This window comes from Paramisgurnus dabryanus, chromosome 19, assembly GCF_030506205.2.
Source record: "Paramisgurnus dabryanus chromosome 19, PD_genome_1.1, whole genome shotgun sequence".
In the NCBI taxonomy this organism is placed as follows: domain Eukaryota; kingdom Metazoa; phylum Chordata; class Actinopteri; order Cypriniformes; family Cobitidae; genus Paramisgurnus; species Paramisgurnus dabryanus.
The window spans coordinates 16,630,909-16,645,199 of NC_133355.1; the positions used below are offsets into that span (position 1 = coordinate 16,630,909).

General features: G+C 37.1%; 2 protein-coding genes across 3 annotated transcripts in view; both read right to left on the reverse strand.

Annotated features, from left to right (window-relative positions):
• LOC135781328 (cytoplasmic dynein 1 intermediate chain 1) overlaps positions 1 to 14,291 on the reverse strand; it is a 70,846-nt gene that overhangs the window by 17,389 nt on the left and 39,166 nt on the right. Inside the window, exons 11-12 of the mRNA XM_065291750.1 lie at positions 1,097 to 1,243; positions 74 to 187 (exon numbers count right to left, since the gene is read on the reverse strand). Of these exons, the coding sequence (XP_065147822.1) occupies positions 74 to 187; positions 1,097 to 1,243 (261 nt within the window). The remainder of the gene's footprint in view (positions 1 to 73; positions 188 to 1,096; positions 1,244 to 14,291) is intronic.
• On the reverse strand, positions 7,211 to 10,388 carry LOC135772613 (uncharacterized). 2 transcript variants are annotated; one of them, XM_065282290.2, is made up of 6 exons: positions 9,779 to 10,388; positions 8,838 to 8,901; positions 8,615 to 8,678; positions 8,264 to 8,419; positions 8,083 to 8,175; positions 7,211 to 7,978 (listed from the first exon to the last, which is right to left on the reverse strand). In XM_065282290.2, exons 2-6 carry the CDS (start codon positions 8,888 to 8,890, stop codon positions 7,685 to 7,687), a joined length of 660 nt encoding a protein of 219 aa, XP_065138362.1. In that variant the 5' UTR covers positions 8,891 to 8,901; positions 9,779 to 10,388; the 3' UTR covers positions 7,211 to 7,684. The 2 variants fall into 2 exon arrangements, with proteins under 2 accessions (XP_065138362.1, XP_065138361.1); XM_065282289.2 differs by having other exon boundaries at positions 8,838 to 10,388.

The following is a 14,291-nucleotide window of genomic DNA, read 5'->3' on the forward strand; positions in this document are numbered from 1 at the left end:
TTATATACAGTACCAGACAATGGCAGCAAGCTGACCTTCATACAGGTGTGATTGAAGCTGTGTCACCACTGACCTGAGGCTGTGACAACATATCCAAACTCCAAGAGCACATCCTGCCGTCTGTGGACACCGTGATCAGGTTGTTGGCATTCTGGGTGCCCACCACATTTACGCAGTATACAGGGTGCTAGGACAAAAAAGTCACATATTTAAAATCTGAGCAGTGCAGGAAAAATGTCAATTTTTAAGTCATGTGCCATAGCTGAAACGGGCCTTTAATAAATAAACGCTATGTCTACACAGACACAATAACTAGCCTGTGAACTAACCTGTCCCGAGCATCTGCCCGTCTGCAAATACAGTCGATTGTGTAAATCCATTATGTCGTTATTGCCGTTAATTTGATTTTTGTTTTTTGGCCCAACAATGGGTCCTTTGAAAGGGACCGGTGGAGTGATGAGACGGCAGTCGGGACATAGGCTTGCATTATTGAGGGCACGGGAGTTTAAATCCTCAGCATGTATGGCATTCAGGGGCCATGTGTGTGGCGAGCGAGCACAATGAGGGTCTATGGACATCCCTATTCTCGGCCGCTAGGCTGTACTGTCTTTATTGCATGACAAGGAGTTAGATGGGGCTCACTGAGCCTGACTGTGCTGACAGAATTAGTCTAGCCCTTGGTAGACGGCGGGCGGCCTTATGCACTGATCTATGAGTTAATGCTAAAGTCGGCAGTGAAATGAATCTAAGGTCACAACAGTGAGGAGTGACTGCTTTTGTTGGGGAGCAATTAAGTAAATGTTGCAATGCTGCTAATGTAACTTCATAACTACATTTTTCAATAGCGTGACAGTAGCTGACCTATTTTAAAAATAATAGCTTTTCTGCTAACAAGTTATTTTTTCAAGTGAGATGCATTATAGTGTGACAAAAGGGCACATTGCTGTCACATTTTTTGCATGCAACTCTTTGTATGCCGCCTTTCTGCCGTGCAAACCGAGGCGGTAATTGAACATGATTTCTCTCTAGTTGAAAGTCTAATTCGCTTCAGTTCATAGTTTAAGACTGTATATGTAGTGCGTTTCTGGGGTCTTACTGTGTGGGCTGCAGCGGACAGAGGGGTCCTCTGAACCGGTGTCCTTCTGTGGCTCCGGTTGTCCCAGAGTACAATCTGTCCCGAGTACGTGCCACCCACCAACAGGTTAGGATGAAACCGTGCAAAACCCACCGCCAACACTGGAGACTGAGAAGATAACAAGACAACATTTTCAGGATATTAATAATAGAGACTTTTGGAAGATGAAAAGAGAGGGGAAAAGATAAAGAGATGATCACAGAAAGTACTGCAAGAAATTCGGGTGATATTTGAGGGTGAAAATATGATCAACTTCTAATAGCAGTTGTCAGATATCCCCACCTACTGTTGAGTTTCACTCTACATTATGTCTACATAATAATTATTTATGCATATACATTTATTACACAATAATTTATTAAGATTAGTTTGTTTGGACTTTTCTCCTGTTTATGGTTTTATTAACCCTGCTTATTTTTCTTTTGTTATGGGCTGTGGTCACAAGAGATTTTAATAATAAATTTAGCTGTATATGGACAGTATGTAAAACATTTGGTTTTTGTAGAAAGAAATACTTATGGAAACAACATTTTCTTTACAGGCGGTCTGGGGGATTGTAGTGGTATTACTGGGATTCTCCAAATATTGCTTGAAATTATTTCTTTTTTTTTTATTACTTTAGGCATTAAAAAATGCAATAATAGGCTAATGATAAACATTAAAACATGATTCAAATAAAGAGCATAAAGTAGCCACATTAAAATTTATTCTGTAAAATTTAAATGTTATGACGTATAAAAATTAAAGTACAGTATTGTGCAAAAGTATTAGGCCACCATGCCAGAATTAGATTTGTTGTTTTTGTAATGTTAAATTGATCATATATAATTATTTCTCAGTCTCTTTATTATAATACATCCAGAAAATACAAGAAATGTATATATAGTATTAAAAACTGTATAAAAATGTAAACTTATGTGTCAAGTTTTTGGGGTAAACCCTCCTTCCACTTAAGCAATCGCAGGAATCTGCAGGATCTCTTAAACCTAAATAAAATTAAATCCTAATTATTATCCTAAATAAGCCTTTTTCCTTCATTCTGCTCAAAATTGCTCAAGATGTGTTTAGTGCCAAGAGAGGTCACACAGACTATGCCTAAAGAAGACCATTTTTTGTACATATTTCCTACTGTATATTTATGTATCTTAATAAAATAGATTGAAAAATAAATATGGATGGACATTAAAACTTTTAACACAACAAGTCTGGTGGCGGTGGCCTACAGTAAGACTTTTGCACAGTACTGTATGTTTTGACACATGTCCCTACACGGTCCCTGCTTTTCCTCTCTATCCATTAAGAAGTCATTTAGCCTGAAAATGGTTAGGGATAGTTAAACTGCTGGTTTACAGCAAGATGCAGGTTAGACATTTCAATGTAAATGAAATGAAGCGCTGTTCGTTCTTCAATCTATGTTTGAATTGCAAGAACCCACCAATCTGGGACAGGTCATCCCAAAAAACATTATTTGTTATCCCTGTAACTGTTTAGAAAACCACTAACCATGAATTTTTTATATTTTTTTAACTAGTTATGCTGATGATGAAGAGAAGGAGGAAGGGTTCAAATTAAAAATCTCTGCAAAACACTTTACAATAAGGTTGTATTTCTTAACATAAGTTAATGCATAAGCTAACATGAACTAACAATAAACAATACTTCTACAGCCAGTGGCTCGTGACTGCTCCTCAGAGGGGCGCAAATAAAAAATAAGTGTGTCGTGTGTTGCTCGTGTTTTCAAAATATGTGTTTGTTGCATCATGTGAACCATGTGCATCACGTGTTTTGTCAAAATAAGTGCCGGCTGCACACGCGTCAAAACCGTTTAAGAGACACTCACGTTCACAAAATACATAGACACTCCCTTAACAGTAAACTCTGATTACGCATGAGATTATGTGAGTATTTGGCAAACGCGAGCGTCTCTTTTATCATAAACCCTTTAGACGCGTCTGCAGCAGGCACTTATTTTGACAAGACACATGGCGCACACACGATCTCTCGAAGCGCAGAACACATATTTTGAAATTACGAACCACACACATGACAGGCTACATACATATTGTGACGAATTTCGCAACGGGCTTCCCCGAAAAAGAAGTCCCGTCCGCAACTGTCTACAGCTTTATTTTTTTTATTCATGTCAATTTCAGTATTTATTAATACATTTTTTTTTAAATCAAAAGTTTTTCTGTGAACATTAGTTTATGCACAATAAACTAACATGAACACTTGTATTGGCATTAGCTTACATTACCAAAGATTATTTAATTCTGAAAATGTAAATTGTTTATTGTTACAGTAGTTTATGTTAGCTGAATACAACCTTATTGTAAAGTGTTTCCATGATCTTAATAGGGGAAGGTTTTGGGCACAGTACCAAACTATGCTAAGGATTGCGGGAGCAGTAGTTTTATATTACAGCATCATAAACAGAGCGCAGTTGAGCGTGAAGCCTGACCTTTTGTTGTGACAGCCATAGCCTTGAACCTTCCCTCTATCTTCATTTTTATTAAGTTTTTGGTTCCTCTTCAGTGACCGTCACATGAAACGTGCCCTTACGCTTATATATTTACATCTCGTGTCCCTGCTAATTTTTTGCAATTATCTCAGCAGACACATCACTGACAGGAACGAGATTTTGTTTTACTGGCTTTTTTGAGCGACGTGACAGAAGTGTAGAGAGGTGTTTTCACAGTGATCTCCAGTCGTCTGTTAAGCAAAGGCTATGACAGAGAGACTGTCTCCCTTCGTACACCGCATACATCTGCAGCCGACCAGTCATGCACCCCGAGTTCATTTTAAAGTGACTGGAAAACAAACCAGAGAAAAAGAAAACACGCTTGTCTTTTCTTTCATTCGTTCCCCCTCTAAAAAAATACAGCTTGCAAGAGGGTTCGGGTGCAGCCTCGCATGTGAGGTGGTTTTATAAAAGGACTCAAAATAAACCAAGTTGGAGGGGTAAAAATAAAGGCGGGTTGAGTTTATTTACACACAGGACACACAGACCAAACTGGTTTAGACTTTAAAGGCATTAAGACAAAAGTGTTTGATGGTTAAACTGGAGATTATTTGGAGACTCAGAAATTCAAATGGCTGACTGCGGATTGTGTGATTGATGCCTGACAGAGAAGTATAATCAATAACTACAGTACTTGCTACAGTATGAGACGGTTTCCCGGACAGGGTTTAGATTAAACCAGGACTAGGCCTTAGTTATATTAAGACATTTAAGTAGCTTTTACAAACAAACCTTACTAAAAACAATACATCTTGAGACAAGTCAGTGGCACTGATATATGTTTAGAAATAAGGTGTTTTTAAATTAAGGCAGCTCAAACATGCATTTTAGTTTGAGACTAGGATAAGCCCTGTCTATGAAACCTCCCCTATAGTACAGACAGCATTGCTTTATAATCCTCATAAGCCCCTATTTTCCTGTATACGTTATAGTTCTGTGGGGGTAAAAATTACCCCAGATATTAAAAGAGTGATTACAAAAAATATATACATTTTAAATGATACAAATAATATATTCATTTGTTTCCTTCCCATCTATACATTTATGCTGTGTTTTGGGAGATATGAAGTACTTTTGTACCTGTTTACCACTCAATTCCTCAACTACACCATTAGCTTGCCTGAAAAATATCAAATTGTTATGAAAAATTAACATAAATTATCTACATTTGATTTAAATAGTTTTTAAATATCGATCTAGATCTTATGTGTTGAATTCGGCCATTTGGTGTTTAGAAAAAAAACTACATAATTATAGTTTAGGAAATAAATCATTTCGACCAGCAGATGCCCATAGAGACCCATTCATTTCACTGGATGTGGCCAACTGCTCAACATCACTACTTTATCATGTCCTTGATACATTTTGTGAATTTATGTATATATAAACATTAGAAAGGACATTAAAAATAAATATTATTTTAAATAGTAGAATTTTTTGTAGTTTTGATGCGTTTTGAAATGTCTGTTTTTACAAAATGCCAAAAAAATTTGACTGAATATAAGTGTGTATTTCTGTGTGTGTGTGTGTGTGTGTGTGTGTGTGTGTGTCCGTGTGTTTGTGACTTTGTCTTTCTGTGTGTATCTGTGTCTTTGTGTGTGTGTAAGTTTTACAGTGTCTTGTGTGTGTGTGTGTGTGTGTGTGTGTGTGTGTGTGTGTGTGTGTGTGTGTGTGTGTGTGTGTGTGCGTGCGTGCGTGCGTGCGTGCGTGCGTGCGTGCGTGCGTGCGTGCGGCCGGGTAATTATCACGTTGGGGGGACCAATTGTCCCCACAAAGATAGGAATACCAGTATTTTTGTGACCTTGTGGGGACATTTTGATGTCCCCATGAGGAAACAAGCTAATAAATCAAACAGAATAATGTTTCTTGAAAATCTAAGGTATCAGACAGTTTCCTGTGATGGTTGGGGTTAGGGAATGGGGCAGGTAAGGGGAATAGAATATACAGTTTGTACAGAATAAAATGCATTACGTCTATGGAATGTCCCCAAAAAACATGTAAACCAGAACGTGCGTGCGTGCGTGCGTGCGTGCGTGTGTGTGTGCGTTTGTGCGGCCGGGTAATTATCACGTTGGGGGGACCAATTGTCCCCACAAAGATAGGAATACCAGTATTTTTGTGACCTTGTGGGGACATTTTGATGTCCCCATGAGGAAACAAGCTAATAAATCAAACAGAATAATGTTTCTTGAAAATCTAAGGTATCAGACAGTTTCCTGTGATGGTTGGGGTTAGGGAATGGGGCAGGTAAGGGGAATAGAATATACAGTTTGTACAGAATAAAATGCATTACGTCTATGGAATGTCCCCAAAAAACATGTAAACCAGAACGTGCGTTTGTGTGTATGTGTGCGCATTTGTATGTGTGTGTGTCTGCACACATACCTGTTTGAGCATTTTATAATTTGTTTTGCATCTGTGGCTGTTTTGCCAAATTCTGTAAAAAAAATGCTCTCTGTGGCAGTCATACCTTTGTGTGTTTTTGTTTGTGTGTGTGTGTGTGTGTGTGTGTGTGTGTGTGTCTGTGTGTGTGTTTGTGTGATTGAGCATCTATGTTGCATTTGTGCTCTTCTGTGTTAAAAATTTAAGATTTATTCTGGATCCATTGATTTTTTTACATAAAAATAAAAAAAATATTTTTTGCATTTTCCATTCATTTCAATTGGGGTAATTTTTAACCCCCAAAGGGACTATTTAAGTAACATTTTTTACGCCTCTTTAAAACGACCGAATCAAGCCCAGTTTTTTATATGAATCTTGACAGATAATCTGGAAAAGTCACAAAATCTCATTCCACTGAGATCAAGGGAACCATGTTTTTAAACTAAAGAAAAGTGGCTTTGGGGTAGGATTGACCCCAAGGGTCTTTAAGAGTTAAATATTTTACATTTTTACAACTAGTAATGATAGCCAAACACTGTAGAATGGTGTGAAAAACAGCGTAAACCAGCCTAAGAAAGTTTGTTTGCTGGTCTTAAGCTGATCATAACTGGTTAAAGTTGGTTTAAACTGGTTTCCCAGCGAGGCCAAACTGTGTCTTAAGAACTCTCTGAAAGTTATAGTATGACCAGTTTTAAAAAAATTAATTAAATGACTAATATTTAAAACTTGTTTAAGCAGTTTGTGCAGTGGTCACTCAGATTGGTAAGCTTGCAGACTAAGTTCCCAAAACCCTTTCATCAATATAGTCCAGCCGAAACAATAATTCACCCAAAAGTGAAACTGCACTCAAAAAAATATTTAACCCCAAAAGTTAAAACTTATGCATTTCAATTGCATGTCAATTTTCCATCCAATTTAATCACATAAATCAAATGTAAAAGTTAACATTATGTTTTAAGCTAAACCATCACATTCAATTTATGTGAATGAATTAAATAAATTTTATGTTAATCGATTAACTGGGTTTTAAGATTGGGTAATACATAAACTTTATTCTTTTTAAATAACTTATTGCTATTGCTTTATATAACTCTTGTTTCTGTAAATTATATTAAATAAATTGTCAAACAATGTTCAGTTATCACTGTATGCATTTATTGTGTTGCAATTCAGCTTCATAAAACACAGGAAGCTGATAAAACTTGACACACAGAAACAGTTTTCTTAATATACATAACTACTGTATTACTGTATCAGTGCTTCTACAAAACAAGTCCTTAGATTTCTGATGTGCCTCAATGGCACAAGAGCTAAACACTTTTGTTTCAAGATTAACAAGAGGTACAGGAAGGTGCCTTAAAAGATGCATGTATCTTGCATTAGTGTCATTAGCAGCATTCCAGAGTTACTGAACTCGGTTTCAACACTCCAAAGTGAAATTTGGAGCTTCATATGAACACAGGAATCGAAAAACACTTTTACTTAGGAGACATAACTATAACAGTATCAGTGCTTGTATTTCCAAACTGGCTCAATAGCACAAGAGCTAACAACTACTGTGTCAAGAGTATCAGAGCTACAGCAAGGGGCATCATCGTCATCAGTTTGTAGAACAAATCCAAAAGTTCACAAGTTTTCAAATGTCCTTATAGAACTTTGGGGGAAAGCTTGTTGCCATCCAAATTCATCAGTACCTTCTGGAAGAATTCAAACGTGAATTTGAGGCTCTTAGGGTAGCTTAAGTTGAGAGCGTAGATCAGTCTGAACAGGATCACTACTCCAAAGGAAATACTCTTCAAGCGTTGAAGCAGCATCACACCTTCTATCACTACCACAACATCCCCTAGATTCTCCTCAGCACCAGCACCTTCTCTACGGATCGCATAAATCCCGAGAGTAGTCTCAGAAATTCCTCTCTTAGCTTCTACAGGGTTGCAGTCCTAAATCCAAAAGAAAAAAAATAACCCTGTTCAGTTTAACTGAAATTTTGGACACAAGCAGCTTAGAAATAAGTTTATATTCTTATATAAAAACATATACGAACCATGAATTCTTTCACGAGTGTTGTGATGTCTTCATTGAGATAAACACACAGACTCTTTATGACACAGTCTCGTTTGAGGTGTATGTCATCACGCTAGAAAATAATAAAACAATATTAAATAAAGATTATAATGACATCATTGTAATTAGTTCTACATAGAAAAAAATACATTTTACCACACCTTGTCAGCAATTGCCACTATGCGTGATATCTTCTGTCCAGAAGCACCTCCTTTGCTTTTGAAAACCTTATGCAGGTTTGCAGTGTATCTATCCAGCTGCCCAAAGAACTTGGTCAGGAGTGGCACTGTTGTTATCCGCATGAATTCAGCGTTTATCTGAGAGAAAAATGGAAATTAAAATGGACAATAAATGTAGGTTGACTGTGGAGGATTTAGTTGTATTTTACCAAAATTGCATTGTGTCTATAGTTCTTACTATGTATTTATATATACACACACTTATATATATATATATATATATATATATATATAGTCCTTATATATTAAAAAGCAACAACAATAAACACAAACCTTAAGTGAGTGATTGTCCCAAACGTAGTCAAAATATGCTGGAATAATGACACTAATGGGGTATCTGCAATGGTAAAGACAACCAACAGTTAGATTGCATGTACTCAGCATTAAAAGAATGCATGTTTCACTTCCATGGATTTGTTTAAACGTAAAATCCTATACAGGTTTGCATGTAAACAACTGGTATTATTAAAATAAAGCAACAACAAAAAACACAAACCTTAAGTAAGTGATTGTCCCAAACGTCGTCAAAATATGCAGGAAAAATGACATTAATGGGGTCTCTGCAATAGTAAAACGACATATTAGATTTCTTTTACACAACATTAAAAGAACGACTGTTTCACTTAATGGAGTCGTGGATTCCCCACTTCAAGGACTTGTTTAAACGCAAAATCCTGAACACGTTTGCATGCATATAACGCGAATGCGCGCATTACGTCCTTGTAGAAAATTTCTGAATACGTGCAAAAGATATTTCTAACAAAGTACGTCGAGATGACAAAGCTCAGTGGTGGCGTTAACCAGCGATGCGCAGAACCATCATCTTATGACGTCAAGTACCGCGAGACAGCTGTAAGAGCACAACTCTCAAATCGCTCTCGCGGTACTTCTGTGTCATTAAGGATCAGTCAAACGACTTGTTATGAAAATGAAAGTAAAGTGTTAGTTAAAGTAATTATGACGGAACTTTTATGACCATAGAAGTCTAACGCAACCTCTGGAAGTTGTTAAAACGAAGCACACACAGCGGACCGTACATCAAAGTATTTTATAAGAGATTTGTTTCAATGAGATATGGTATATACTTTCAAATATATTCAACTCTTATATACGATCGTTATACTGCGTTTCGTGAGTGCAATGTTTTGGCATAATGCAAAAAAACATCGATATAACGAAGCTTTAATTTTTTGTAAGTTATAATTTTTTTAATCATAATCATATATGCGTACCTGCCTAGATACATAAATAATAGACAGTCAATCGGCAGTACGTATTGAAAAAAACAGTTTACTTAACAGTTAACTTACTCGTTTTAAAATGGGGAATCCGAAAAATATAACGTTAAAGTTTAACTAGATCAAGCATCGATTAAATGATTACCAGTAAGTAATAATAATAAAGTCGAATCATTTATAGATATATAAAATATCTTACCTTGTAGGAATAATTCAAATATGTTCCTTGCTACTGTGACGTCCACATGTCGTCTGGCGCCACCGGAAGTTCAGTTAATCAAGGCGCATGCGCAACACGTGACACTGCGCCTTATTGTAACCAATTAAGTATGTTTTATGTAATTTGATCAGGTTGCTCTTAAATACATAACATTCATGTAGTGTAAAAGCACTTCAGAAAGATACAATTTATTTGACATTTTTTCAAATATATTATATTTGGATTGTTTGCTTAATATCAATTACTGGCAAGAATCATTTTTTTGAGTGTGTACTGTTAATTTAACCATTAGCCCATGTAAGATATACAGTAGGATACATATTTAGCTTAAACCACCATCCTTGGTGATCGACAGGTACCAGTAAAATGCAGATATAGGCAACACAAAATGAATAGTAGGTGTTGGTATGCACAATAAACAACAAAGGAATAAGCTTGTGTTCCTGTAAATGTGTTTAGATATGTTTGCTTGTGTCTGTGTATTAAAGACTGTAATGTTGGAAATCATGTTCAGTTTCTTGAACAAACCAATCGCCAATCAAGTCTGTGATATATATATCGTTTTGAGCCAAGGGTATTACTTTTGTGATGCCTGTACTGTATCTGCTTTTGGACAAAAAAAAGTCACCTACTTTTTTGTGTGTACTATGTATTGTATTTTGTGAATTACCAGTTTCAGCTAAAAATCGTTGTCACCTACATGGATGACCTAAAACTGAGTACATTTTTAAGTTACAGTGGATAAAAGTCTACAGTATTATCATGAGAAAATATATCGCCAGCTCCAATAAATACAGTCAATGGACATCAAAAGCCAAGATTTCGGCTAATAAATTGATTAGTATCTTTCGAGAGGCTGAACGGTTTCACTTGTGGTTGATTAGTCTGATTGCCAGGATGGCTGGAAAATGATCTCTGTTGGGTGATTAATGATCAGTCAGTCCTGAATACTAACAGAGAACATTAATGCTTAAACGCACGGCTATTTCAATCAGAACCACTAGCCCGACCTCTGAACCGACTCTCTTTTCCTCTCTCTCCTATAGTCATGTGTCAGAGACACGCTCCCCAGACCAGTGCTTCATTACTGGGCTAATGAACATGAGCTGGGGTCACCACAACAAGAGGGTCATAACTCCACTATGAAGCCATTAATCAGAGACTTAATGAAGTATTGTAAGCTGAAACCTCAGCTCAGGAAAGCCGTCCAGCCAGCAGTCCATTACAGCCGTCTCTTGTCCCTCCTGCAGGACACTACGGGACTCGTCTTTTATCAGGGCTGGTATAATGTGGTATCATCACTGTGTCCTACAGCAACCCCTGCCTATAAAGGCAATCTTCCTTTCAAGATTATAAAGTCGGACAGGGAGCACCACGTGGTACATGCAACCTTAAGTCGTAATGTTCAAAACAGTAACTCTAATCTTCATTCAGGTATACAAAGGTTTTTGCTTTGTATCGATATGATGCAACACTTTGCAAGCCAATGACGCGAGTGGAGGAGTGCTGAGAAAACTGACCTCAAACTGTCTGTTGGGCAGAACTGATACACTTTAGCTTTAAGCTGGAATTGGAGAAAACATACAAATAAAGGTTTAAAAATATACAAATATATTGTACACTAAAGAAAAGCTTTACTTTAAACATAACATGTATTACAAGATTGTTTTTGACAGTATGAACTTGAGTATTTATGAAGTATGAGTATGTATTTGTTTTTTTTCTATTTGGATGCCAATAGTTGCCATCAGAGTTAAAGTTTTACAATTTATGATGCAACACTGTTCATCGTAGTAGGGATAAATAACATGTCATAGGGCAATATCAGTGTATAAAACAAATGATGCAAACTTCATTTCTGTAACCGCATAAATACAGAGACCCTTTATGCCATAATGCATCACAGATACATTTTACATTTGCATTTGTTTATTTTGCCAGACGCGTTTATCCAAAGTGACTTGTTGTGCATTCAAAGTATACATTTTATCAGCATGCATCTTCCCCGGGATTAAACCCACAACCTTTTGCTTTGCTAAGGCAATGCTTTACCAACAAACCTACAGGAAGAGATAAATATGACAACTATTTGAATTTTTTTGTAAGTCATAATCTAAACATGGCAAGGGTGCGCAGAGAGGGAAAGCCATGAAAAGTCTGTATATTTACACCATATGGAGAGTGCAAGATAAGATCTCCTCTTCCAGCTTCAATGGAGAGATCATGAAATTCACTTTTTAGCTTTACTGTGGAGGCCCATAAACTCCAGGGTTCAAGCACTGTGAGCCACATGTAGGATTTTCCTACTTGAATTAGCTCAATTTGTCCCAACATATCTGCCAAATGGGAAACTACAAGCAGTGGATGCTTGCTGTGTGACTGTCAAGACTGTGCATGGGATCAACTAATAAAAGAGGATGGTTTAAAGTATTGCACACTTTTAAAAAAATGTACAAAAGCTGTCACTTTTAAGAAGGTACACCAATGTGTACCTTTGAGGTACTACTATGGACCTTTATGTACAATGGGTACCGCCCCAATTCTAGTTGAAAATCACTTGTGCAGTTAATTTCACAATTTCATAAGGGACATGTATGTTGCCTGGTCCCAAAATGAGATCTTTTTATGCCATTTCATAATTTAGCCAATGCATCTTGAAGTTCGACCACTAAACCAGTTTATTCCAGAATATTTCTCATTATAAACTCAGCCTGCGGTCTAACAACCTGAAGCGCTAATAATATTTAAATTAACCAAAAACATTCAAGTAAAAATAAAATTTGATTTTTCTCCAGTTTAATGCTTGCACATGACATAAAAATATCAATGGGAATGGCCCAGTATGGGATGATCCTATACCCGTAAGAAAAAATGGCATGAGGAGAAAGGAGGGAACACTCCCTCTTTTGTGGGCCGAATAAGAAAAGAAAAAAGTTGGATCCATTTGTCAGGGAGGAGATGCCTGTGTAACAGACAGTACTGTACATTCGCTCCTGCCTCTCCTGAAGTACCACAATCATGTGGTTCTTAGCAATGCTTATCAGCTCCAGATGCACTCTGGGTCTTCTACCATCACCCTGCGCTTTTCTCTCTTTTTCCCAAACCGTACCCCATGGATTTTGTCACTCTGCGGTTACTGGCGCAGGCCGTGTAATACCATATCTCCCTTTCGGAGAACAATGGAAAAAAGTCAGCCAATGTAAGTCGTTCCCCCTTTTGCTCTGTCTTTGCTTTACCTTAGGACAATGAGGAAAGAATTGCTGCCTCGCAATCAATACAAACTGACAGTATTAATAGGCAACTAAGCACTGTCAAAAACATATATAATGCAAATGTATACACTCTAAAAAACAGAAAATGTTTATATTCAACCCAACAATGGGTTAAAATAACTCAGCATTTTAGGGTTTTAGCATTTTTTTTTAAAGTCTACCTAAAGGAATAGTTCATACAAAATAACATTTTCTCCAACATATACTTACAAACCCTAATGTTTAGAAAATGTTTAAAGGAAAACACCACCGTTTTTTCAATATTTTACTATGTTCTTACCTCAACTTAGACAAATTAATACATACCTATCTTTAATCAATGCTAAGACTTAATCTTTGTACAGCGTGTCGTGAATGTGTTAGCATTTAGCCTAGCCCCATTCATTCCTTAGGATCCAAACAGGGATGAATGTAGAAGCCACCAAACACTTTAATGTTTTCCCTATTTAAAGGCTGTTACATGAGTAGTTGCAGGAGTTAGTATGGTGGCACAAAATAAAATGTGGCGCAGTAATATTGACGGAAGTTTGAGCGAGTAGTCAGGAGTGATAATGTTACTGCGCCAGAGGTCGAAGTGCAGCAAACTAACGTTTTATTTTGTGCCACCATACTTACTCATGTAACTACTCATGTAGCAGTCTTTAAATATGGAAAACATGGAAGTGTTTGGTGGCTTCTGAATTCTTCCCTGTTTGGATCCTAAGTAATGAATGGGGCTAGGATAAATGCTAACACATTCACAACGCGCTGTACAAAGATTAAGTGCACGCATTAAAAAAAGATAGGGATGTATAAATTAGTTGGGGTAAGAACATGGTAAAATATTGAAAAACGGTGATGTTTTCCTTTAAGCTGCTTTGTATCCTGACCCTAACAAGCTCGAAAAAGACACAACATTCCTCTAACTTCACTTGATATGGCATGGTGCTTAACATACATAACATATAGAATGGTATACTGTACAGTATAAGAACAAATGGCAAAATATGGCCCAGGGTTTCCCACAGCACTTTTCAGTTCGGGCGGCCCGCCTAAGCTGGGAAACCCTATCGCCTTAACTAGGTAGTTCAAAAAAAGGCCATCAAGTGCATCTCGGAGAATAGCGCAGACACTCTTCACACCGCAAGCGGGCACGCACGCCACACGGCCAAAATGAGAAAGACTTGTTCCGGACCGTTACTGTCTGGAGGATAACTAGCCAGTTGATAAAACATGTGGAG